Here is a 24,906-nt window from a genome sequence, read left to right as displayed (position 1 = left end):
CAGGTGATGGAAACTCAATTACTAGATTACTGTTATCAGAGAAAGAAGGGGGGAAAAGGACAGCAATTCCTGAGATGATTTTCTACAAAAGCTGAAAAGGAAACAGTTTAAGAATTTTTATTAAAGACTCACCGGAATGCCTCATTTAGAACTTGATAATTAAAATGTTCTGGTGCCAATCCTATGACTACAGCGTTAGGATCATTTACTGGTATTCCTGGAAGGGTTAAAAAGTAGAATTATTGAAATTAGCAATGAAAAATGAATTGTATATTTTCTACTTTTATAACTACTTTGTTTCAAACATATATAAACTCGCATTTTAGTCATACAATGACTTGAAGTGAAATGGACTTGAGAAGTACAGATCCTGATGCTCTACTTTATCCAATTAATTATTCATTCACACATTAATTCATTCATTCATTTTCTGAAGCTATACCTTAGAAGAACAAGAGTTAATTATTTTTTTGAATGGCAAGAAAGGGAGTTGTTTTATTTTTTTTTTTTAAAGCAACTAAAAAGCACAATAAACTCTTTCCTGCTCTTTTAGAAACATAGAATACAGGCAAACAAAACTGGAAGTAACAACCTGCTGCTATGAAACAAGTAATTTCCAACTTCAAAAAATTTTACTGATTGTAAGAAAGAACAGCAGCCAAAAGACTTAGCTAACAGATCAATATCAACTGATGAGAAACTAAAAACTCAACGAGCAAGATAAATTGGATTCTCTAATTGATATAGCTAAGGCTAGCCCATTCGCAATAAACATGCAGTACACTGTAACCTGAATACAGTTTTTTGCATAATCCCAAACACAGTTTTGGTTCTCCAAGTGTCACATTCTTTGCAATAGACTTCCACCTAGGATTTCTACATTCTACATTCAATCTTACCTGCATAATAATGCCAGATTAATCTTCCTAATGAGTGAATTTAGTTACATCCCTTTCCTACTCAAAAACTTTGACTACTGGAAAGGGATCCACACGTACAAAAATGTTTGTGGTATCCCTTTTCGTAGTGGCAAGAAACTGGAAACTGAGTGGATGCCCATCAGTTGGAGAATGGCTGAATAAATTATGGTATATGAATGTTATAGAATATTATTGTTCTTTAAGAAACAATCAGCAGGATGATTAGAAAGAAGCCTGGAGAACTTATATGAATTGATGCTAAGTGAAATGAGCAGAACCAGAAGATCATTATATACAACAACAGAAGATTATACGATGATCAATTCTAATGGACGTGGCTCTTTTCAACAATGTGAGGAGTCAGATCTTATGGGGGGGGGGGGGGGGGGGGCGAAGAGAGCACCTCGGTTATCCACATTTCTCTTAATGTGTCATAAGTGTTTCCCAAGGACATAGTGTGTCCTTGAGAGCAGGAGTTCTGAGATTTTTTCCTTCTGTCTCATGGCCATGGCTCCTCATAGGCCAGATACCCATGGGGGAGTTCTTGTTACAGCCACTCTATAGTTTGCTTCCATGTAAGAAAACTTACACTTGTGAACTCACAGATACACAAGGGACCGAAATTGGTCCTTTAAGGGTTTAAAAAGCTTGTAACCTGTGCTTGAGAGGGTTGATGAAGTTTTTTCCTTGGTACTAGATTTTCAGTACAATCTCTCAGGTCACTGATTCATTCACTATAAGGCTGGGGATCAATTTTGTGTGTGTGTGTGTGTGTGTGTGTGTGTGTGAAGAAAAAGTATTATTCACTTCCATGAAACCTTAAAATTACAAGGTGGGATTGGAAGGTAAGAAAGGCAGAGGAAAGAGTTGCGCACTGTAACAAATCTTCTGAAATGTGGAAGATGAGAGAACATCACCACAGGCCACATTTCTTTTGCTATGGGAACCCTAAGAAGCCACAGAAAAGGGTGTCTGGGGCAGCAGGATCCATGCTTGAGAGCCGCCAATTCTACTCGACAGGCTGGCAACTACTACCATTGGGCATTTGTTTTTCCTTTTCAAATTTTTAACTCAGTGATTTCTATTCATCTTTGGTATTCACTGTGGCACAGAAAGAGCAAGATTTGGCTGAACTGCAAAATTGTTGTACAAATATAGGCAGCTTAATTATTCAGTGTTTCATAAGCAAAGAGTTGGTTATCTTGAATCCTGGCTGTTTTCTGCTCTCTGTAGCTGTCTTGTCACTAATTTTTCCTTGAAGAAATAAGAGAACTAGAGTAAACAGAATTCAACATATATTTATTAAGACCCTGTCTACTATGTATAAGATACCAGGGTAGATCCTGGGGACATAAAAATGAAAGAGTTCTTCCTAAAAAACAGGACCTTACTTTCCAGGAGGGGAATAAAACATATCATCCAAGCAAAATACAAGATAGAGAGTAAAAAGATGCAAAAAAAAAGTTTAAAAAAACCCAAAACTCTAGAAAGATATTAATAATGAAAGAACATTAAGACTGGGGGATGGGGGGGATCAGAGAAGGCTTTTCTGAGGAAGGAGCATCTCCTGGATCAGAAGTTCTAGGTTTCCTATTTGTTCAGAGTACTCCCTCTACTAAACCCTCCTTCACTGCTTTATATGAGTATGGAGGTGACCCTGGCCAAAGCTATGCTAGTGAAGTACCAATTTGGGAAGACTGATCTGCCAGGAAGCCTCAGAGTTCAGACTGACAAAGGAAGATGTGTGTCAGTTCCCCAAAGACCACCCCAGCCAAACTCAAAGAGGCCCACCACTAGCTGGCTGAGATAAACACGGTTTTCAGTGACAGAAATTCATGAAGGTCACCTGTTATTGTTGTTGTCTGTCCTTCATTTCAAAAAGGACCAATGACATCACAGGATGAAGTCTTTGATTTCTGTGTGAATTAAGTGAAGCAGAGTTGTACAAAGCCATCAGGCTCACTCTCACTTCCAGAGTCGCTGAAGTCCAGTGGCAGAAGAGAAGGCAAGACGGCTGGCCACAGCTGGGATGCCAGGGGTAACGCTGGCCTCTTCAGTGTCTGACCCAGCTCTAAGTGCTCCACGTGCCTGCTTCAGCTGCCTTCACAGCTACTGAAACAAAGATCTCACCTGCCCATTCTGCCAGGGGAAGTCTGCACATGATTGGGGTAGATATCGCCCAGCTCACTGAAAGGTCTGAGGCCATCAGTTACATGCCACCTGGTTTAACCTGTCTGCATAAATGATTTACTGGGATGTGTTCGATGAGTTTCTTGAGTCACAGGTGAAAGGTGGGTGACAGATGGATACTGAAGGTAGATGAACAAGCCTGAAATGGACTCAGCAGGCCCTCACCCTGACAGAACTTATCCCCCCTGAATATCCCACATAATGCTGGAGATCCCCTACTAAGATGAGGGAGAAATAGCCAGATCTATGAAATCAAGGATCACTGAAGTGGTAACTCTAATTTAGTAGTATCATTCCTATTATCACTAATAATCATTAAAATTTTAGCAAGAAAGCAGCTAAAACCTTTGGCCATGTTTGGGATTGTTGTGCATGAGTTATCTGTATTATCCTTATACCCTATTAGAAGAGATACTTAGGCATTTTCCCCGTTCCTATGGTAATATCTTAATAAAGCAAGACCATCTGCAGTATTCTTGTCCATTTATTATAATAATACAGCATAGTGTTGGACCAAAAGATATCTTAAAGTTTGTTTCAGACTTAGGAATACATGAATACATTTCTATATCACCTCTAGATTGGAAACTTCCAATTTTCATCAGATAAAGACAAAAGGGAAAAGCCTAATAAAAATGAAAAAATGTATTTTCTGATCTTTTAATGAAATTGGAAGCATAAATATACAAACTTATATGGTGATTTCAAATTATCTTTAAAAACTGTCCATATTTTGTGACTGTTGATTTTTACATTTCTTTCTGTATAGTATCATTTTGCCTCTTCCATGTAATGTGTAAAAGGAAACAAGGAGGCAAGATCATCAACATAAAAATAAAGTTCCACATCCAAAGCAAAATTATCTAAATAACAAAGGAGAGGCCATAAAGATGATGAAAAGACAAGCTAAAATCCTATGTAATAGGACAGGAAGAAGTGGCAAGGAGATTGTAATCTAGGTACTGAATCACCATGAAAAGCTTGTAAAATAGGAGATTAGACTAAAACATCACCAGGAACACCAGCTATTTCAATATTAAATTGTTAGAAAAAAAATCAGGAAAAAATACCTCTTTTTTTTTTTTCTTCAGGAGCAAACATGCATAAACACACACATTTAACATGCATAAATACCCCCCCACACACACACCCTAAATTTCCCATACCTTCAAAGTCTGGTAGTGCCCGATCATCAATCAGCAACATGGGCCTAACTTGTTTCTCCTGCACTAGGTTTCTGGCTGCTGTCAGAGAAGTGAATATCTCATGCTCAGCAACATCAAAATTCATTTTTCTCAGTCTCTCTAACAATTCTGCCTTGTTCTCTTTGGTTGTATTTGTCACAAACCTAATGGCAACAGGAGTAGCACGTAACCTAGAGAAAAGAAAATGCTGGTGTTAATGGAGTAATTACCTAAAAAAGAAAAAAACACAGCTTAACAAATAGAATTGTACTGGGTTCCTATAATAATTAGCATTCTGTTTTTCATATAATAAGACCTAAGATGCATATTTTTTTAATGAAAAGGCTCACTTTATCATTGTTAAACAAGTTCCTCTGACCTTCTGTGTCTGACCCAGCTCTAAGTGCTCCACATGCCTGCTTCAGCTGCCTTCACAGCCACTGAAACAAAACTGTTCTCACCTGCCCACTCTGCCAGGGGAAGTCTGCACATGATTGGGGCAGATATCGCCCAGCTCACTGAAAAGTCTGAGGTTGTCAGTTAGGCACCACCTGGTTTAACCTGTCTGCATAAATGGTTTAACCCTGCAATTTCAAGGATCAGCAAAGTTATATCCCATGAAATTATATCCATCCATCTGTGCTTCAATGATACTCCCATATTTAACTTAACTGCATCTTATTTACCATAGGGTTTAAATTTTAAAAAGAAAGAAAGAAAAGAAGGAAAGAAAAAACCAAGCATGACAACAATTACATTCAAAATCTCACCACAGGTGACTTCAGAAAGAAAAGAGAATCAGGATCAGAGGCATAAGAGAAGACGCCTAAAGGTTATCTAGCTCAGTTCCTCATTTTATATATGAGGAAACTGAGGCACAGAGTAGATAACTGACTTGCTTGAGATTGTAAAGCTAATGATGAGAAGAACGTGGAATTTGAACATGCCATATTTCTTATGGCAGGATTTTTGCTGTGAAACTTTAAGAATGTAAAGTCTTCTTTTCATGTACTATAAATTTTCCTCAGGCACCTAGACTAGTTTAACAACAATAACAATTACAGCAGCAAAAACATCATAAACTAACAAGCAATATCATACTTTTTGGTTTCAAAGCATTTTATATGTTATCTCATTTGTAGTCAAGTCTAGAAAGCTATCACTACCTGAACAGTTGAGGTAAATCATTCCATTTTTAGAGGCCAAAATATCTAAATTATGCTTTGATTGTGGTGACATGATGTTATGGTCTGTATTGTCCTTGAGACAGTAAGGTAAGAATCTAAGCTTTCAGATGACTTTAAGTTTGAGAATCAAAATGAATTTCTGGCTCCTGTTAAAAGAAAATTTAAAACATTTTAAAAATAATTATACTTTTGGATATAATTAATTCACATACTTTTCAAGTCTCAGAGATTTAAAATACTGGGGTAGGAAAGAGAGAGAGAAACTTGGAAATAAAGAGAATGAGAGGGGAAGTGGGGGAAAGAGTGAATTTACCCAAAGGACACTACACCAAATTTATTTTATTAAATAATTCACTCTTTCTTGGAAATATAATTGTCCATGTGGCAGGTTTTCTGCAAAACACATTAACTTTGGTGTTTTTCCTTTCAAAAAAATTGATTACTTCAACAAAACTATTATCCTAAAAATGAACATGTGTAAGTACTGAAATAGTCACATCATTTTTAATGAGTTTTCACTTTTATTTTTACTACTCCCCCACCTTCCCTTTGACTATTTGTTACTATAGAAACGAAAACTGGCAGTGCTGCTATTGAGGATTTTTTTCCTTTGGAATGGAAATGTGCCAGTCCTAGTATCAGAGCGATTTGCAGGTCCCTGCATCTCTGGGATCAAAGACTCATAGCTTACACACCTATTTAGAGAAGTCATTATTTAGCCAAATACATTAACAAAATTTTCCTCTTCTTCTTATTAATTACAAATTAATTTGTAATTCTACAAATTAAGCCTAGTTAAAAAAAAAATAAAGAGGTTCTACTCAGAAGCAACACTGCCTGCTAATCAAAAGAACTTGTTTTGTTTCAAAGTCAGTAGCCCATGTTTATAATTACAAGTTACATCTCTTTTACTATCTCTTCACACTGCTTTGATGAGACTTTTTGTTTTCAACTCCCCATCTGTAAAGTGGAAAAGCTAATACTTAGCTTACTTTGACCTATCCCATCCTTTGAATTTCTAAGGTACTTTATATTCCTGATCTATATCAAAGAATGAAAATGTTATCATTTTAACAGTGGTTCCCAAACTTTCAAATTATGAGTAACCCCTTTTAGTGTCTTTTGCAGATTCTCAGAAATTATCATCAATTGACTGATATAATACATAACAGCAAGAAACCTATGAATTCATGCAATACGTTGAAATGAACCTATTGCATGACAACAGTAAACTAGATACAATAGAAAAATACCACACACACACACACACACACACACACACTCCACACACGGGTGTATATAACATGCATTATTCTTTGTATACCTATATGTGTATGTGTGTACAGAAAACACATTATGTCTACATACACAGACATATATCACATAGATAAGATATACATATATATTGAAAGGTACCATGATGCAGTGGAAAGAATATGGGTTTCGAATCTAAAGGGCTTGAGTTCAAATACTACCTGTCACTACTTATGTAATCCTGGGCACATCACCTGACCTTTCTGACCGTGTTTTCCTCATGGATAAAATGAGGAGGTTGGACTAGAGGGCTGGAGGTCTTTTCTAGATTAAAATATTATTCTATTCAATTTATGGTACAAATATTAGTTATAGACTCCTTCTAATCTGCAGCCCATATGTGGCTCTATGGCCATTACATCATACAACCGAGCATCTGATGAGAGCCTCTGAAGTAGTCTCACTGTGTCTTATGCCCAAGTATTAAACCGTCGACAAGGTTCAAATCTCAAAGGAAAGGACTGTATTCTTATGTTTTTTGGTACTCACTGTGTCTATCCGTGAACTGACTGACAAACCACATCACAATTATCCTAAAATGTCTTTTAAACTTAAAAAACAAAAACAAAAACAAAAAACCCACAACAGTTCTAACCATTAAGAATTTTTCAAATTTAATTTTTTTAAAAAAGAAAATGTATCAAACTGACTCAGTTTGTATGTATCAAAACATCATGATGTATCAAACATCGTGACTCACAATATGTGGCCTGGATTTCCTGAACTTTTCATTAACCAAACTCTGTGCCTGACCCTAAGCTAAGCCTGTGGGAGATATATGAGAAGAATAAAGCAGTTCCTGCCTGGAGGCTTACCTTTCAATTTCCACAACCAAAGTCACTGCTAGTCTTTTTTAAAATCTTATTTAAACAACTTTAACTTTTTGCCTGCCTAAAAACATAAAGAAAATCAAGTTGACTTCCAACAAGTTTTTTTTATCAATTGGAATTTCCAATCTTCAAGTAGAGTTATTTCTTTGTGATTATTCTATATTCAAGAGAGCTGATTTTTTTTTTCTCACTACAGAGAAGTGAAGAGGGGGAAATAATGCTAATTAAATCAAAATGTCAAAACATAATAATCAAGTACCTTTTCTGAGCAAGGTACTATTTTGATGCTGAAAAAAAATACTATCCCAATAATGCTTTAAGGTTTACAAAGAGTTTTCCTCACCACAACCCTGTGAGATAGAGAGTATTATTTTACAATGAGGAAACTGGGGCTTTGAGATCTTAAGTGATACAGCTAGTGCCTTGGAAATAATGCTATTTACAGCCATGTAGGCTTAGAGAAACATGCTTAAAAAAATTACAATCCATGCACCTTAGAGTTAAACTCAAAGCAGTTTCTTCTAGAGGGTAAGCTTATGAAGTGTCATCTTCAGACCATCCATTTAGCTAATGATCTGCCTGGATAAAATGGCACTCACAAATGTATTTGTCAACTGAACTTGGAGGAGAGCTTGCCTTTTAAGAGCGTCCTGTGCGCCTGGTACAGCTGCATCTTCAATGTGAAGTGTGCCACTGAGATCTACCAAAACGGCTTTTAATGCACGGCGTGCCGCCATCCTTCATTCCCTAGGAGGAAGAAAATGAAATTAAAAATACTATTTAGAAGACAATGGAAAATAAAAACTGATAAGTATGCAAATAATATCATTCACAAAGAGAAAGATATTGTTCAGTGGTAAGATCACTTTTATGGAAGAAAACAAGTTTTTGAAAAGCAAGAATTCAACACAAATAGTAAAAAACTTGTTTCTAATGCTATTTTTCCTACAAGGTTTAAAAATAAAAGAGAGCATGAAAAAATGTAAGTCAGAGTATATCAAGATATTTAAATTATCTTTCATAGATTAATATGCAACCATATGTTAAATGTAGGAAATTATAGATCTAAGAGCAAAGGGAAAGTACTAAGGGTTTATCAAATTCCTATTATATTTACTAAATCATAATAAAAATGAATGCTTTTTAGATCACATCCGGAAACCCCATATGCACATTTACCACTTTCTGATGACATATTTGGATCACTAAAGGCAAAAAATAGGTTATAAATATAAATATAAATAAAAATAAATAAATATAAATAAATAAATAAATAAAAATGTGCAACTTGATGCACAAATTACATAATATTTTCCTTAATTTACCAATGTTATTTTCTCCCTGCCCCTTCTTTTTTATAGACTGTGCAGATTAAGACACTTCTCTTTTATTCAGACCAATCACCCTCTTTTGCTTCAAGGATAGGATATAAACTGGGCAGATGATTTTATGGGCCATCTAAATCTTTCTTTATAGAGTATAATATGAAGGAATAAATTTGATGCTATAGCAACCAAGGTCAAACTTCTGCTCTAAATTAAAAGGTGGATATAGAATTAAATTTGTAAAACCTAGATATTTTCTTCCTTATTTTTAGAAACTTTAACAAATATGGAGAATTCTCTCTCCATATTTGTTAAAGTTTCTGAAAATAAGGAGGATTTCTAAGAGCAAAGGGAAAGTACTAAGGGAAAGCAAAGGGTAGAAAATAAGATATTTTGGAAGAAGAATATGAGACAGAAAAACATGGCATCTATCTAAGCTCTTTCAAAAGCTACCAAATCAAAAACCTGGATTACACCATGCAAAATTTTTACAAAACATTTTAGCAAGTAACAAGACTTATATGATTATTGTTTAAATCCTACCGTGTCCCTCCATCTAAATGGCACATGTTATAATGTTATGATAGCACAGTTCTGTCACAATAACACAGACATCTGACAGAGGTACAACTAGAATATTGGTTTTAAAAAGTTATGATGAGTCAAAGAAACTAGAACAGTATAAAGGCTGAACTAAAAGTCTGAAGATTTAAGTTTAGATTACAGCGCGCAAAAACAATAACAAAAAACCCTGCAGCTTTTATACTAATTGGATGTGTGATCTTAAAGTCACTGACCCTTAACCTAACTAACCATATGTGGGGTTGGACTAGGTTGTTACTAAGATCTCTTCCAGCTCTAAAAATTATGTAATTCTGTGAATATTGATTTATTGTAATTGTCATCTGCCTATAAGCAGTGTGGTAGGGAAAAGAGAAAAGACAATAAATGTTTACTTTTATTATGACAAAACTTTCATTTGATTACAGGAGTATCTATGATAAAAAATAAATTACATTTATAAAACTCAATTTTAACCACTAAGATTTAGTTCTTGTCCTGCACTAAGCATATTTATGAACCATTCACAGGAGAAATTCATAAATCCATCAAACCCAACTCCAATGGAAGAATATACCCTTCAAAATAGATTAAATCAGAACTATGCCCAAAGGACTATCAAAGTGTACATACCCTTTGATCCAGCAGTGTCTCCACTGGACCTGTATTACAAAGAGATGATAAAAAAAAAGGGAAAAGGACCCACAGGTGCAAAACTGTTTGTGGCAGCCCTTTTTGTAGTGACAAGGAACTGGAAACTGAGTGGATGTTCATTAGTTGGAGAATGGCTGGACAAGTTATGATACGTGAATGTTATCGAATATTATTGTTCTATAAGAAATGATCAGCAGGATGAATACAGAGAGGCCTGGAGAGACTTAACATGAACTGATGTCGAGTGAAATATGCAGAACCAGGACAATATTGTATATGGCAATAGCAAGATTAAACAATGATCAATTCTCATGGACGTGGCTCTTTTCAACAATGAAGTGATTCAAGTCAATTCCAAAAGATCTGTGATGGAAAGAGCCATCTGTATCCAGAAAGAAGACTGTAGGGACTGAATGTGGATCACAACATAGTACTTCCACTTTTTGACGTTTGCTTGCTTGTTTTTTTCTTTCTCATTGATTTCCTTTTTTGATCTAGTTTTTCTTGTGCAGCATGATACATGTAAAAATGTTTAGAAAAATTGTACATGTTTTAACTCATATTAGATTGCTTGCTGTCTAGAGGAGAGTGAGAGAAAAGCATGGAACACAAGGTGGGTGTATGTTGAAAACTCTTTGTATGTATTTTGAAAAATAAAAAAGAAATTACTATTTTTAAAAGACCCAAAATTTTAAAAAGAGACTGCCATGAGAGGAATTAAGACAGAAAAAAATTGATGTACCCAATTATTTTCTTTCACATAAATATTTTTCTTTTACAAGTTACTGGTACCAACTTCCAGGATCCCCTACAGAGGAACCATAAATACTAAGGAAGCCTTGCCAAACTTTCTATTCATCACAACTTGATGCTGAAGGCAGAAAGGGTTAACAGTGGCAGGCAGCTAGCAATTGGGTACCATAGGAACTAATATATAAATGGTGATAAGGAATAAGTGAAATAATATTAAAACTGATTTTTCCATATTAGGGATTAGAAATGGAAACCAATCTAACCACAAATATCCAAGAAGCGCCTACTACATTCCAGGTTCTAGGGATTAAAAATATATGTATGTGTGTATGTGTATGTGTGTGTGTGTGTGTGAAACTGTCTTTGTCCTGCAGAGGCTTATTTTCCACTGGGATGGGGAGTGGGGGTGGTAACATGTATCCTTTTGAGTGTATAGAAAATAAATACAAGATAACTGTGGGGGGAAATTTTTTATAGCAGTTGGGAGAATCAGGAAAAGTTTCACATAAAAAAATGGCATATGAATTGGTTCTTTAGGAAACCAAAGATTTAAAAGAAGAATATATTCAAGGCATGGGGGAAGTCAGTCCAAAGGCATGGAATACTCTATCAAAGGTGACGTTGAACAAAAAACAAAAAAAAAAGCCTAAAATGGGTCTTGGACCTTAAAATTGTTAGAAGGGAAGCAATATAGAACAAACACAGAAAGGCAGATTGAAACCAAGTCATGAAAGACTTTAAAGACCAAACAGACAATAGCCAATCACTGGAATTTTTTGAGTGATATGGTCAGACCTTTTAGGCAAAACACTTTTGACAGCAATGTAGAGGATAGATTGGGATGGAGGAGAAATCTGTAACAAGGAGACCAAGCAAGAAGCTACTACAATAGTCCAGATATTTATGATGAAGGCCTGAACTAGGTGGAGGCCACATCAGAAGAAGAAAGGTTATTTTAGAGAGATACAGCAGCAGAATGGAATATCTGGTAAATGACTAGATATATGACAAGATGAAAAGCTGAAGATAAATCAGAAGTTCTAAATCTGGGTGACCAGAAGGATGGTGGGTCCCCTGTCTTGACAAAAACAGAAGAGGGGTTCAAGCAATTCAGAAGAGGAGTGGGTTTCAGGAAAAATAAAGTTTTGTTTTATACATGTTAGAGACATCTACTAGTCATCCAGTTTGACTGTCCAGCAGACTGATGGTAACAACAGACTGGAATTCAAGTGAGAATAAAAGGAATGTACAGATCAGTGAATCATATATAAAGAAATAATAATTAAACCTGTAGGAGGGCATGCATGGAGACAACAGAAAAGGAGAGAGCCTTTGTGTATTCCCATATTAGGGTATACCCAGGAGACAGGAGATAAAATGAAGGAAAGGACATAGAGATAGTCAGGTAGCTAGGAGAACTAGAAGAGTACTATGAAGATCCAACAAAAAGAATGTTCAGAAGATGAGCTGTCCCACAAATATTAGAATGCAGTGTAAAATGCAGCAAAAAGGTGAAGGATGAGAATAAGGTCTGATAATTAAGAGATCATTGACAGCTTTGGAGAGAGCAATTTTAATCAAGTGATGTCAGGCTGCCAAGTACTGAGACATAGGGAATGACTCAACAGGGAATTCATGGAAAGGGCTTTTATTTTCTTGGTAAAGTTTGATGTAAGTTCTTCATCTGAAAGGGATGGTGTGGGAGGCTAGAGGGAAAATGAGTTTGTCTAAAAAGCTTCTGTAAAGGATAAAAAAAAAATCAAGAACAAAGGCATGAAAAGGGCCCCAAGATTAGATAACTCCAATGGTGGGAGTAATCCAGAAAGGGTCTAGCAAGACATATGTGGCCAAAAAAAAAAAAAAAAAAAAAGCAGGTAATGGATCTGAGAGTAAAGGGCTGGATAATGACTACAGGGTCACTATTGAGAAGGGGAAAAAGTGAAAGAATATATGATGGCTTGAGAAAATATTGAGGGGCTTTATGGCCTGAAGGCTTCAAATATCTGACATCTAGCTAAAGCCTTGTGATTTTCCCTTTGTGATATTCCTTCCGACATACCCTTCTCTCCCCGACCCTGCATCCACCCTGATGCAGGCCCTCAGCTCTGGACTACTGCAACAGCCTGCTGGGGGGTAGGTGGTCCACTGGGTCAAGACTCTCTCCACTCCAGTCCATCCTTCATTCAGCCATTAAAGGATCTTTGTGGAGTGCAGGTGTGATCAGATTACTCCCCCACTCAAACTCCGGGGATTCCCTATCATCTTCAAGATCAAATATAAAATTTTGTCGTTCAAAGTTCCCTTACACACACACACACCCCTACCTTCCTGTCTTTCACATTCCCCACCTGCCTTCACATACTCCGGGATCTAATGACATTCACTTCCTTGCTGTTCCTCAAACAAAAAACTTCATCTCTGAATTGCAGGGATATTCATTGGCTGCCTCCCACAGATGGAAAACTCTGCCTTCTCATCTTTGCCTTTGGCTTCCTTCAAGTCCCAACTAAAATCCCAACTGCTACAAGAAGCCTTTCCTGGTCCCCTCAATTCTAGTATCTTCTCTCAATTGATTAATTCCAATTTATCCTGGATAGAGTTTGTTTGTGCATGGTTGTTTAAAGGTTGTTTCTCCCATTAGCTTGTGAGCTTCTCAAGGACGTGGGCTGTCTTTTACCTTTCTTCATCTCTCCTCGTGGTTAGACTAAGTCTCTGGCACATAATGGGTGCTTAATAAATATTTACTGACTGACTATTGAAGAAGAGTTAAGGTGAGAAATGAAAAATGGAAGGTTATGATCAGATAAAAATTATTTCAGACCTTCTGATCATGGAAGTTCGACACATAAACACTTTTAAAATGATGTCCAAATAACTGGCTTAGGGACTTTGGGGATTTGTGATTTTGTTATCTTCTCATGCAGAAAGTGAGGGCACCAGATGAACAAATGAAATGAAAGAAATTCAGTGACTGAATCCTATAACAATGACTTTTTCTAAATAGATAATGCATTTATCATGATGTAAGACCAAATTTGGCTTTATCACAAAATATGTATCAGGAGCTGTCCACAAATATTATTAAATGGATTTCTGACACAATAACTTGTAATGTACCAATCACATCAAGGAAAAGTATTATGCTATTAATACTGTATGAATTTAGATATCAAAAGGAATAAAAATTTAATGAAATATTTTAATGCACACACACAAGCAGCTACTTTTTCATTCTAAAAGGTGGCTAAGTGTTTTAAAAAATGAAGTAGCTGTGACTGAAATTCTTCCTCAATTACAATGTAAGTTCTATTAGCCAGGATCATTAGAAAAGGTAGTATTTTGGTTAAATAAAAATTAAACAGAATTTCCTTTTTATTTTCAACAGTGCAGCTATCAGCTTGAAATGGACAGATTTTTAAAATGTCTTACTAAGCAAGCAGTGCAAAGAGATTTAAGAGTTGAATCAGAGAAGCAAGATTTAGCATGGTCAAGGATACTAGAAAATTATACCTAATGGGTTTCAATTTCCTTATCATTAAAATTAGGTGATTGGATTAGAATTATATAATCTTGTGATAATATTATATAATCCTGTGATAATCATAATTTAATTCTTCTTTCATGACTTAACATTTTCCCATGCCTTTGGACATGGGAAGTTCTTTGAGCTTCTGCAGTTGGTCATGTCTCCACTCTCCCAATCCTTCCTTGCTCAAGAGGGAAAATTCTCCTCCTTAGTACCCAGCCAATCTCTGTCCCAAGGAGTTTACATTCTTTTGGGGGAAGACTGATAATCTTTGGTTATCCTCAACCTGGTTTAGCCTGTCTGCTGAACTAGTCTGCCAGGGTGTGGCCACTGTGCATGCTATACAGCTTCTTGTAGCCACAGTTGAGAATCGGGTGGATTAGGTGGACACTAAAAGTGGAAAGCAGCCTTGTAAAGGGCTCGGTAGCCTTCACACCAGAGGTACTAATATTCCCTGAACACATCCAACACCTAGCATGGCTTGCCTTCACCAGAGAAGATGTTATGAGCAAAGTAGAACTGAATTAGCCCAAAAGAAATGCAAGATATGCAAAATTAGACAAGCTATTCCAAATATTCATATGGACAATTTGTGTCTAGCCTGTGGCAGAGCATTCCAGGCTTTTACTGGTCTGATCAGCCACAGCACACATTGTAACTCGCTTCTAAAATTGTGATGTCATTTTGGTCCTCTTGGAGAACAAAGAACAACAACTGCCCAGTGAGGGGAAGATAACCCTAGGAGGAGAAGAGCAAAGTCCAGAGGGCTGCTGTTCAAATCTAAAATCTCCATCCCTGATTATTCTTTGATGTCCTTGTGAACTTCAATTTTCTAATTTAAGTTTCATTCCTCCAATTTAATTTTCATAACTGTGGAAATTAAATGCCCATCCATTTCTCACATTATCTAACTTTTATCAAAAAAACGATACTGTCAAGCTTGATTCCCCATCTCACTTACTTACTTACTTACATCATTATTCATTACAAGTAAATTTTGTTTTTCTAAATCAAATCACCTTATCACTGAAGATATCCAAAAGGATGTGCCTTAAGTCTGAAAACAAATTTAAATGAATTCTAAAAATGGTTAGAAAAGCGAATGACAGCATAAATAAAATAAATGCACAAGACTCACATTGATTACTTTGAAGTGGGTGACACTCGCTTTAAAATGTAAATTAGGAGATTATATATGTCTACATATATTTGCATATGTATTGTATATATATTGTGTATATATATGTAAAATTGTATAAATTGTGTGTATAAATTTAGAAACTAAATTGTATACACACACATATACCCACAATTTAGTCTACTTCAGTAACTTTGTAAAGAAATATAGAAAATTGATAGGAATTTCCAATTTAGCTTGTTTTCTCATCATTTAACTTCTTTTACCTAAAAGTATAGGAAAACAATCTGGTTAATTAGGAGCTCTAGATATCAAGATTTCTAAATAATATAGTTAACTCTGCTACTTTCCCCTCTTTTGAAATTATAAATGTTAGCTATTTTGCTTCTACAGGTGTCCTAGAGGGAGTAAATACCCACAGGGAATGTGCTAGAGTTGCAATTAAGAAGAGTAAATAGGAGACGACAAGGAAGGATTGGGAAAGTGGAGAAGTGAACTACAGCACGAGCTTAAAGAACCAAAGGAAGAGCTGCTCTAGTCACATTTTGCTTAGAATTGAGTATATTATTCCCATATATGGAAGAACTGTAACCTAGAAGGATCTTGACCATCAGGTTTATAATAGTAACATAAAAAGATTCGATCTGTGGAATCCTCCTCTATGGAATTGGTGTACACCTATTTTTGCAAGAATGTAAAATAAACTTTCCAGAATTCATAGTTAATCAATGGAGTTCTTGATAAGATATTTTGTTTCTTACAGAATCATTTGATACAGAATCATTCACAGAATCTCTGAGTGAGAAGGAACTGCAAAGGTTCTGGTCCAATCCAAATACAATGGATTGAAAGGAAGAGGAAGAATTCCTCTTCATTCCTATTCACAGCTGAACAAGAATCCTCTCTAAAATCTATCTGGCAAGCAGTCATTTAATATGCATTTTTAACATTATCCTGAGAAAGAACAATAATCATTAATGGCTAGAATACTCAACCACTACTTTTTCAAAAAGAGAAAAGTTAACAGGCTCTCAAGGACTAAGGCTACTTCTAGAAATTCCATTTAAATGTTCCATCATGTTAAGATGCTTAAATGGTCTATAAAAATATTCAGATTCTACCTTTGGGGCTAAATTTAATAACTATCCCATAAAAGATAAGGCTACTTAAAACAAAATTATATCCTTCATTAGATACATCAATATACTTATTTTGCCTTTCCAAATAAAATTAATTTTTCAGTTCATTGTAGCCAACCATTCAGGGCATAAGTCACTGGTCAACAGTAAATATAATTTCAGCACAGATAGACAAAAGATCAGAAAACAAAATTAAAGTAGATTTTTCCATATTCCTCATAATAGTTAAACCTCTAATGAAAGAAAAATGAATTCTAAAAATTAAAATTTTTCTAAATAAATTTAAATAAAGATATTAACAATGAAAATGATTAAAATAAAACTGACTGAAGAATCAATGAAAATAAAGAGGTTTGCTTCATAGAGTCCTATTGGATAGGACTTCAATGTGTCAAGGCATACTACTAGCACACCTATCTTCAAAACACTAGGATAATTTCTACACAATGACAAATCATGAGAATAGGAACTGTAAGGAGTATATCTTTACTGAAGAGATTATCTCTAATCACATCTACTAATAACAATTTTGTTATTCCATACAGTTCATCATACTTTATTGTTTGCAGGTTGCCAAATATTACACTATTAGTATTACACTCAGTGGTATTTTTCAAACTCAGAATCGTACCTTAGCGTTATACAGAACTGACTACGCGGAGCATCACAAGCAAAACCCCAACTACTTAGTTGTCTTATTAGAAACTAGATACCTCAATTTAACCAAGAGGAAATTCCCCTAAGTTTCTCCTACCATAAGCTGGAATAAGGAAGGTAATGATTAAAATGCTGTTTCCTCGACAAATCAGCTTCTAAGACTTCATGCCAAACAGAACAATAAGTTTTTCAAGTGCCGCCCTAACTCTGCCTTATGCTTGCATCTCTTGTATCTCACACAGGCCCTGGTTGAAACTTGAACATATTGTAAATCTATTACTTAAGCAAAAGTAAAATGAATTCTCTCCTCTTCTCATCCCAGGATAAAGAGTCTTCTAGATTCAATAACTTGAGCTGTCAAGGAGTAATAGTAAAAACAGATAGCAAAAAATGGATTTAAAAAAATGGAAATGCTTCCTTCACATTTCAAGGTAGATAAAACAAATAATTAAGGCCTTTGTTAAATAGGGCTGAGGGGCAGCTAAGTGGCACAATGGACAGAACCCCAGCTCTGAAGTTAGGAGAACCTGGGTTCAAATCCCATCTGAGGCACTTACTAGCCCTGTGACCCTGGGCTCAATCCTGATTGGCCCACTCTCACTCCCACAAAAAAATAAAATAAAATAAGGCTGAAAAATTAAGAGATTTGTCCATACATTGATTGTTAGAATCCCAAGCAACTCTTTCCAAGGTAACCCAATCTCTCTCAACAGGTTGTAGTATCACCCCTCTTTGGCCCCCTCTTCTTTCTGTCTCTGCAGAACACAAATCAGGCAAATCAAAAAACATCTGAGCATCTGTGATGCACAAATATTTGCTAATTGAATATTAATAAAAAAAAAAAAAAGTAAACCATATCCTCCTCGGTAAAATTTAATGGATTAAATACGTACTAGAGAAACAGCAGAATCTCTTAACTCTCATTTTCAGCTTTGATTTTTAAATCAAAGACCATTTGGACAAGAACATACAGAATAAACTTCCCTGATTGATGGTCCAGATAACACTGAATTCTGAGTCAGAGTGAAATTCCAATTTGGGTTCTTACTACCTGGGCCATTTAACCTCTCCGGGTCTCTTGCTTCCTCTTCCCATAAAATGACTGAACTAGATGAGAGCCAGGATCACCTTCAGCTCCACCATTTAGAAAAAAAAAAAACTGCAAATGAATATGCATTAGAAGGCAGCATTAGATTCTGGATCCAAATCCCAGCTCTTAGGCCACCTGAGTTAATTTGCATGAAAATGCCGAGTTGGGGGAGGGTTGTTACTAGGGGTAACCCCCCAAGTCCCTTCCAGGACTAGGTTAACGAAAAGCAGGGGCTGGTTTCTAAGCACACAACGCCCCCACAGGCCCGGCTTCACGGAGTGCTAATCCGGTTCCCGCCTTCTCTGGGTAGGGGAAGCAACAAACGGGCCCTTTCTCACGCTCAGCTAGGACCGACGAGGTGGGAAAGCCCTTGGAGGTCACCCAGTGTAACGCCCTCGTTTTGTAAAAGGAAACTGAACGGAAGCCGCTCGTACACAGGTCAGTGCGTAGTAACTGACAGCGGCGGGATTTGAACCCGGACCTGGGTGACTGAGAATGCGATTTGCAGAGTTCTGCCCGCAAAAGGCCTGGAAGTGACTGCTACTTATTTTACAGAGAGGGAAGCTCGGGCTCGGAGAGGCTGGGCGGTCCGCGCGCAGTCCCGACTCCAGAGCACGCCGGCCCCCACTATCCCCGCGCGGGAGTCAGGCTTTCCCTAGGGATCGCGCCGCACCGTCGCTCCTCCCCTCCCCGCGGAGATGGTACCGCCCGTGCCGCCCTGGAAGACAGACCGGCGGACCCGTCCATTCACGAGGTGGGGGGAAAGGGAAACGCTCCGGGAAACACACCCCTTCAGAACAAAGCAACGAGTCGAACCCTGAGCCGACCGCTAGCGCTTCTGAAACTTCTTCAGTCCTGACGCGGCCCGAGCAGAACACGCAAGACGCTACCCTTGGGAGCCAAAGGACGGACGGAGAGCGGCCGCCCTCAAAGCGCCTTCTGCGCAGCTCCGGAAACGCTGGGGCTGCAGAGGAAGTCCCGCCTTCCTCCCGGAGAAGCCCCGCCTTCTCTGTCCCGCTACGCTTTAAATTTAGTAGTTTTGCCGACGTCGTTCTCTTTATTATAACTTAACTACTAATCCGTTAAAACCAATCATATAACACTTACTGAGCACCTGCACACGGCTTTAGGAGTAACCAAGAGGTAAGGGCCTCCCTGTCCGCAAGGTGCTTACCCTCAGTGAGGGAGACCAGGCGCGAACAATGCGGACGGTAAATAGGAAGTCACTAATGCGGGGGAGGGGGAGAGGGGGGGAGGGAGACGGGCAGAGAAGAGAATCCCTAATACAAAGGGTGCGCAAGCAGGGCCAGCGCCTCCGTGAGGGTTGCGTGACTCTTTTCGGGCCTGTTCATCCGGGTGTCCGCCTTAACCCCCCACGCCCCCTTGAGGCTCCAAACGCCCCTGCAAAACCTCCTTGGCGGATGGGGCTAACCCAGGTCGAGGTAGGGATCGTCCTACTCTGTTGGACTTCCTCTAGCACGGGAAGACTTTCACTGAGGGAGACGTCCGCACGAGAACAATTTATCCCAGCGGCCGCGACGCTGCCGGAAGCAGGCCTTGTGGGGCACTTAGGGCGTGGCCAAACATCAAAAATGCCGAGCGTCCCCTGCCGGCTGGGCCGCGGCCCAGCGGCCGACTTCTGGGGACGAACAACGGCCTTAGCGAGAAGCAACGATATTAAAAAAAAAAAAAAAAGGTCGAGAAATGGAGAAAACTCACATCAGACATTCTCAAACTACCCTTAAGTTATCTGTCCTAACTGAGCATCTGAACTAGACAGCCCAGCTTTTAGCATCATACTTCAGATTCCGCCACATGTGGCTTGTAAGCTAATCTTGGGTAAATCAGAAACATTCCAGTCTCATCTCAATTAAGCAGTTACTTTGCTCTCAAGATTCCAAGGCCTGGATCTGGAAGCAGAAGAATCAGAGAACATTTTGTGGTCCACAGTTCACCTTCCTGGAATCCCTGAAAAGGAAAGAGTGCATCTCTAATACTTATCAGAGATAGAATTTTCCCATATCAAAAAAGGAAAATTGGGAAGACATCTTTGGAGCTGCCGTACTAATTGTGATAGCAGTGCTCCAATCTAAAACCAGATTGGGTATACTGTTTCCAGGATATTCCTGTCTCCAGTCAACAGTGAAAAATATCCTCGAACAAATCTCTGACACAAGTTTTCTGCAAGGATTTCCTTTTCTTCTTCCCTAGTTTGGATGCAGGATTACTACATAATCGTTCATCTGTAGAAACTTTTGCCAGCAAATGAAGAAATCTAATTGAGTAGGAGAAACTGATCAAGTCCCTTCCTTGTTCTTGACTTACTTAAATTTCTGGTGTCCTTACTCAGATTTCTGCAGTGAGTGGTTTTAATTTAACCCCCTTTTCCCTATGAATGTTTGTGAAAAATCAACATTGGATTCTGCTAAATCCTCACAAAGGGACATTCACTTATCCCCTTTCTTTCTTGATAGAACAAGTAGGCCTTAGGAAATGGGACAAAAACTTCCTCTCCTGAGATACTCACTGTCTCTTATTAGTCTACCCAAACTTTTAATTTTTTTTTTTTGTTACTTTTGAATACAGAATCTGAATCTAGTGACCTTCACACATTGAACACAGTGTATACACTGCTTACAGTATCATGGTGTTGGATTTAGAAATAAATCTATTTGTCTTTTAAACTTTATAAGGAGAGAACAGTACTACTTGCTTATTCTCATTCCCAGATTTCAATCCTTGATCCAGATTAGTCAGCTCCCTTGTCTTCTATCCCTTTGGAAAGACAACTCAAGTTTCATGGTGTCATCCCATCTCTGATGCCTGTCTATTTGGAAGGAGATCTTTGGTTTCTTACCCTTTCTTGTTCTGATTTGTGGATCATGGCTCTAAATGTTATGCCACAGTTCTCTTTTATTGTCCTGACTCAGTTTCTCTAATTATCCTGACCCAGTCCTGCCTCGGTTTCCCTGCTTCTCAGTTCTGCAAAACCTCCCCTCCCTCTTTATCAGAATACTTGATAGAATATCAGAATGCCTCTTCCCATCCCAAGCTATTAGAATATCAGATACTGTTTTATCAAGACGCCTCTCCCCATGTCTTGGGTGCCTCCCACTCATTATGTCATCCCTCTCAAGAGGCTCACCCCATCCTGTCAGAATCCCATTCCCACTCCCACTCCCCTGACTCTGTCCCTGCCTTAGTCTACCCTCTGCGTCTGAGCCACGAGTATATATGTCATTGAGAACTCTGATGGTTTGCTGGATTCTTGGAGACGACAGTCTCATTCAGCCCTGGGACCAAACATGGATCTATTGGTCCCAGTATATCTCTCCATTTAATAGATTATTAAATACTCTCTAATCTCTATCTTATTCAGTTTCTCTGGCATTACATAAAGTCCCTCAGAAAAATCATCATATCTTCTTGGTTCCCTAATCAGTTTACTGAGGAACAAAACATCTTAGATTTTAGAATGTGAAGCACAAAACCTTTTAAAATTCAGCTTATCTGAAGACAATAAACCACTTGGTGCAATTGAAAGGGGAGGGAAACTGTTCCCTTTACTGAAGCTGTGTTCCCTTTAAGATTATTACTCTGAAGCTGTGTTCCCTTTAAGATTATCACTAAACTGTGTTCCCTTTAAAATTAAATTGTGTCCCCTTTTTGATTTGAGAAATCAGGATCTCCTAGGCTCCAGGGAGTCTAGAGACAGGGCCCATCTTCCCAGGAAAAGTGAAGCAGCTCCCATTGATCTTTTTGAAATTCTAAATTCTCATTCAATTGAGAAATCCTGGTCTGATCAGCTCAGGCTGTCTCAGTCCCCCACCAAGACAGTCATATAATAAGCTTCCTTCAGCTGAATTCCTTGCAGAGGGCTAAGCAATTTGCTAGTACCCTGCCTGCTAAGCATTCTCAGTATAAGATTCCATTTCCCTAATAGAGATCTGCCACTATAAAAGTTAAGTCTTTTAGCAAAATGGTTTCTATCCAACAATAAACTTTCATTTGCAATTAATAATTCGGGAATAAGTGAATTTTTTCACCTTAAACCTGCAGCCAATTAAAAGGGGATTTTAAACAACTCTTATTGCCACTGACCTCATCATCAGTTCCCACTGGGAACTGAGGGGATACAAACCTCATCACAATGATATCAAAAGAATGAGAGAGAGTGGAAAAATTTGAGATAGTCATAGTATAGATGGTATAGCTAGTGCCGCAAAGTGGTTGAGGCAAGAGTAAGCAAGAGAGAAACAACTATATAATAGTAGATATAATACTAAATACTAGAGAACTAAAAGGTGGTTAAAGTATTGACTCATAGAGCTGGACGAGATCTTCTCAGGGATCATCAAGTCCAAGCTGTCCTTAAGCAGGAATCCTGTCTTTAAAAAAAAAAATTTAATAAATTGATGAGGTTTAGATATGGGGTACCTAAATGAAATTAGGGTTTAATTGAGGTCTAGTAGCTGGTTTGGGGTACAGGGAGTTAAATAGAGCTGCCCTGCAACCCCTTTGGATTCGGCATAAGAGTGGAGAGTTAAATGAAGTCTAGTAGCAGCTGAGAGTCTATAAAGGAATAAAAGAATTTACAGGCCTAAAAACCTAGATTGATAAAAGAGGTTTATTATGGGGTTTGGAAGTAAGGTTAAAGTCTAGTTAAGGAAATAAGTGAGGATAAAGAGAGGGACCTGGAAAGAGGATTCCAGTGGGCTGAGAGTCCTTGGGTGCCAGGCATTGTGCTGACATGTTTCGACCCTCTGCAAAGAGAGGGCTCCAGTTTGACTCTTTTATGAGAGATTTAGCTAGAGAGGCCTGTGGGTCGAGTCCCAAGTTGGCTCCTCGCTGGGTTTCAGTGAGGGCTAGAGTTTGCTTGATCGGGGTTGGGAAACCTGAGCAGATCATTAGAATGGGGGCTGAGACAGCCCAAGTTGGCTCAGATCCAGGTGGGGGCTGGTACAGGTCCAGATCTTCTAATGGAATTCAAAGGGATGCTTTTGACCAGCATTTGTGAATCAAAGGTCCTAGCTTCCTGAATTGGTATTATGGGGTTGAGAATCAGAAAGGAATATATCAATCTAGTTTCTTAAAGGGATCACAACCCATATCATTCAATGGTCATCCAGATTCTACTAGATGGAAACTACCATCTAAAGCACTTCAATTCCATTTTTGGACAGCATTAATTATTCAAAAAATTATCAACAACTTTTTCCTTTTATTAAGTACAAAACTCCTTTAATTGCTGTAACTCCCACTCTTTGCTCTTCATTTTGCTTTGGAGCAAGAATCTCTTTCATATGATGATCTCTCAAAATTTGGAGGACAGGGAATTTGATCATCTTCTTCTTAGTTTTCCCCTTCTCCCTCCAGTATTCTTGATTCTAGGATAAATTATATAAGAGTTCCTTCGACCAATTTTTGGTTGAATGAGTGATGAAATTACCTTTTTCTTTATAGTAAATATCCTCTCCCTAGCAAGTTTGCCCACCATGCTATTGCTGAAGTTTTCTCCTTTCTCTTTCTACTATGTAGAAATATCCAGGTAAGAGAAGTTTATATAATTCAATTTGAGCTAATCATGAGTATTATCATGTTTAACTTAATTCTGCAGGCCTCAATTCTTTTAAAGATTGTTTTTCAGGAGGCTCAAATGGGCCCAAACTCATATTACTTCCCGTTTTCATGTTAAGATCTAGATATCCAGCTGAAAATCAACACTGAGTTATCCATTAAAATGAGGCAGACAAACCAGGCCACTCTTCCACTAGCAGTGTCATGACCTCAGCCACTCAAAAAATCTACTGTTTCTTAAAAAGTGAAACATTCAAAGTAGCTGTCAGGAAGAAGGAAGTGCAATCAGAAGAGCAATGGTTAAAAAGTAAGCTACAATGAGGTCAGATTTAGGAATAGAAGCAAAAAAAGAGAACTAGGCTGGTTCTGCAAGCTTGGAATTGAATTAATTTTTATTGAATGAAAACCCTAGGAAAGTGCCTATCACCACACTCCTGTCCTCTTACATGGAGAGGATTTTTTTTTTTTTAATTTTTTAACAACTTGCTGCTTTATAAAGACCTAAATAACTACTCTGGATAGGGGCAGTTAAAAAAAATTGTAACACATTCCTGAAATTATAATAAATCAGTGAGATAAAATAATAAAATAAATCATTTGCTTTTTGAAGACTGCTGTAAAAACTTCCACTAGCCCATTTCTCTTAAGGCTTGGGTTAAAATTCTAACTCTTATATTTACTGGTCAAAGCAGAAATGATTGTTATTTACATTCAATCTGAGTCAATCAGGACCCAAACAATGACCAAATGGGGCTTGGCCTAGGACCTATTGGTAGCCAATGAGAATCAGATTTTGGTTTAAGACAAGGTTCTTGAATCAAGCCATTCTCCAATTGATAAATGGTCAAAGGATATGAACAG

The 24,906-nt window shown here is 37.7% G+C and overlaps 1 protein-coding gene across 3 annotated transcripts in view; it reads right to left on the bottom strand.

The window, feature by feature from the left end:
* The window catches only part of HDHD2 (haloacid dehalogenase like hydrolase domain containing 2), a 39,054-nt gene extending 19,088 nt beyond the window's left edge, over positions 1 to 19,966 (bottom strand). The window contains exons 1-4 of one of the 3 annotated variants that reach the window (XM_023495853.2): positions 19,901 to 19,966; positions 8,262 to 8,372; positions 4,277 to 4,485; positions 133 to 217 (exon numbers count right to left, since the gene is read on the bottom strand). In XM_023495853.2, coding sequence (XP_023351621.1) covers positions 133 to 217; positions 4,277 to 4,485; positions 8,262 to 8,362 — 395 coding nt within the window. In that variant the 5' untranslated portion in view covers positions 8,363 to 8,372; positions 19,901 to 19,966. Of the gene's footprint in view, positions 1 to 132; positions 218 to 4,276; positions 4,486 to 8,261; positions 8,373 to 19,256; positions 19,408 to 19,575; positions 19,653 to 19,900 lie in introns of those variants that run through there. The other 2 variants (XM_023495855.2, XM_003759528.4) reach the window with 2 other exon arrangements.
* Between the last annotated feature and the right edge of the window lie 4,940 nt (positions 19,967 to 24,906).

This window comes from Sarcophilus harrisii, chromosome 1 (genome assembly GCF_902635505.1).
Source record: "Sarcophilus harrisii chromosome 1, mSarHar1.11, whole genome shotgun sequence".
In the NCBI taxonomy this organism is placed as follows: domain Eukaryota; kingdom Metazoa; phylum Chordata; class Mammalia; order Dasyuromorphia; family Dasyuridae; genus Sarcophilus; species Sarcophilus harrisii.
This window is presented reverse-complemented; position numbering and strand designations above follow the sequence as displayed.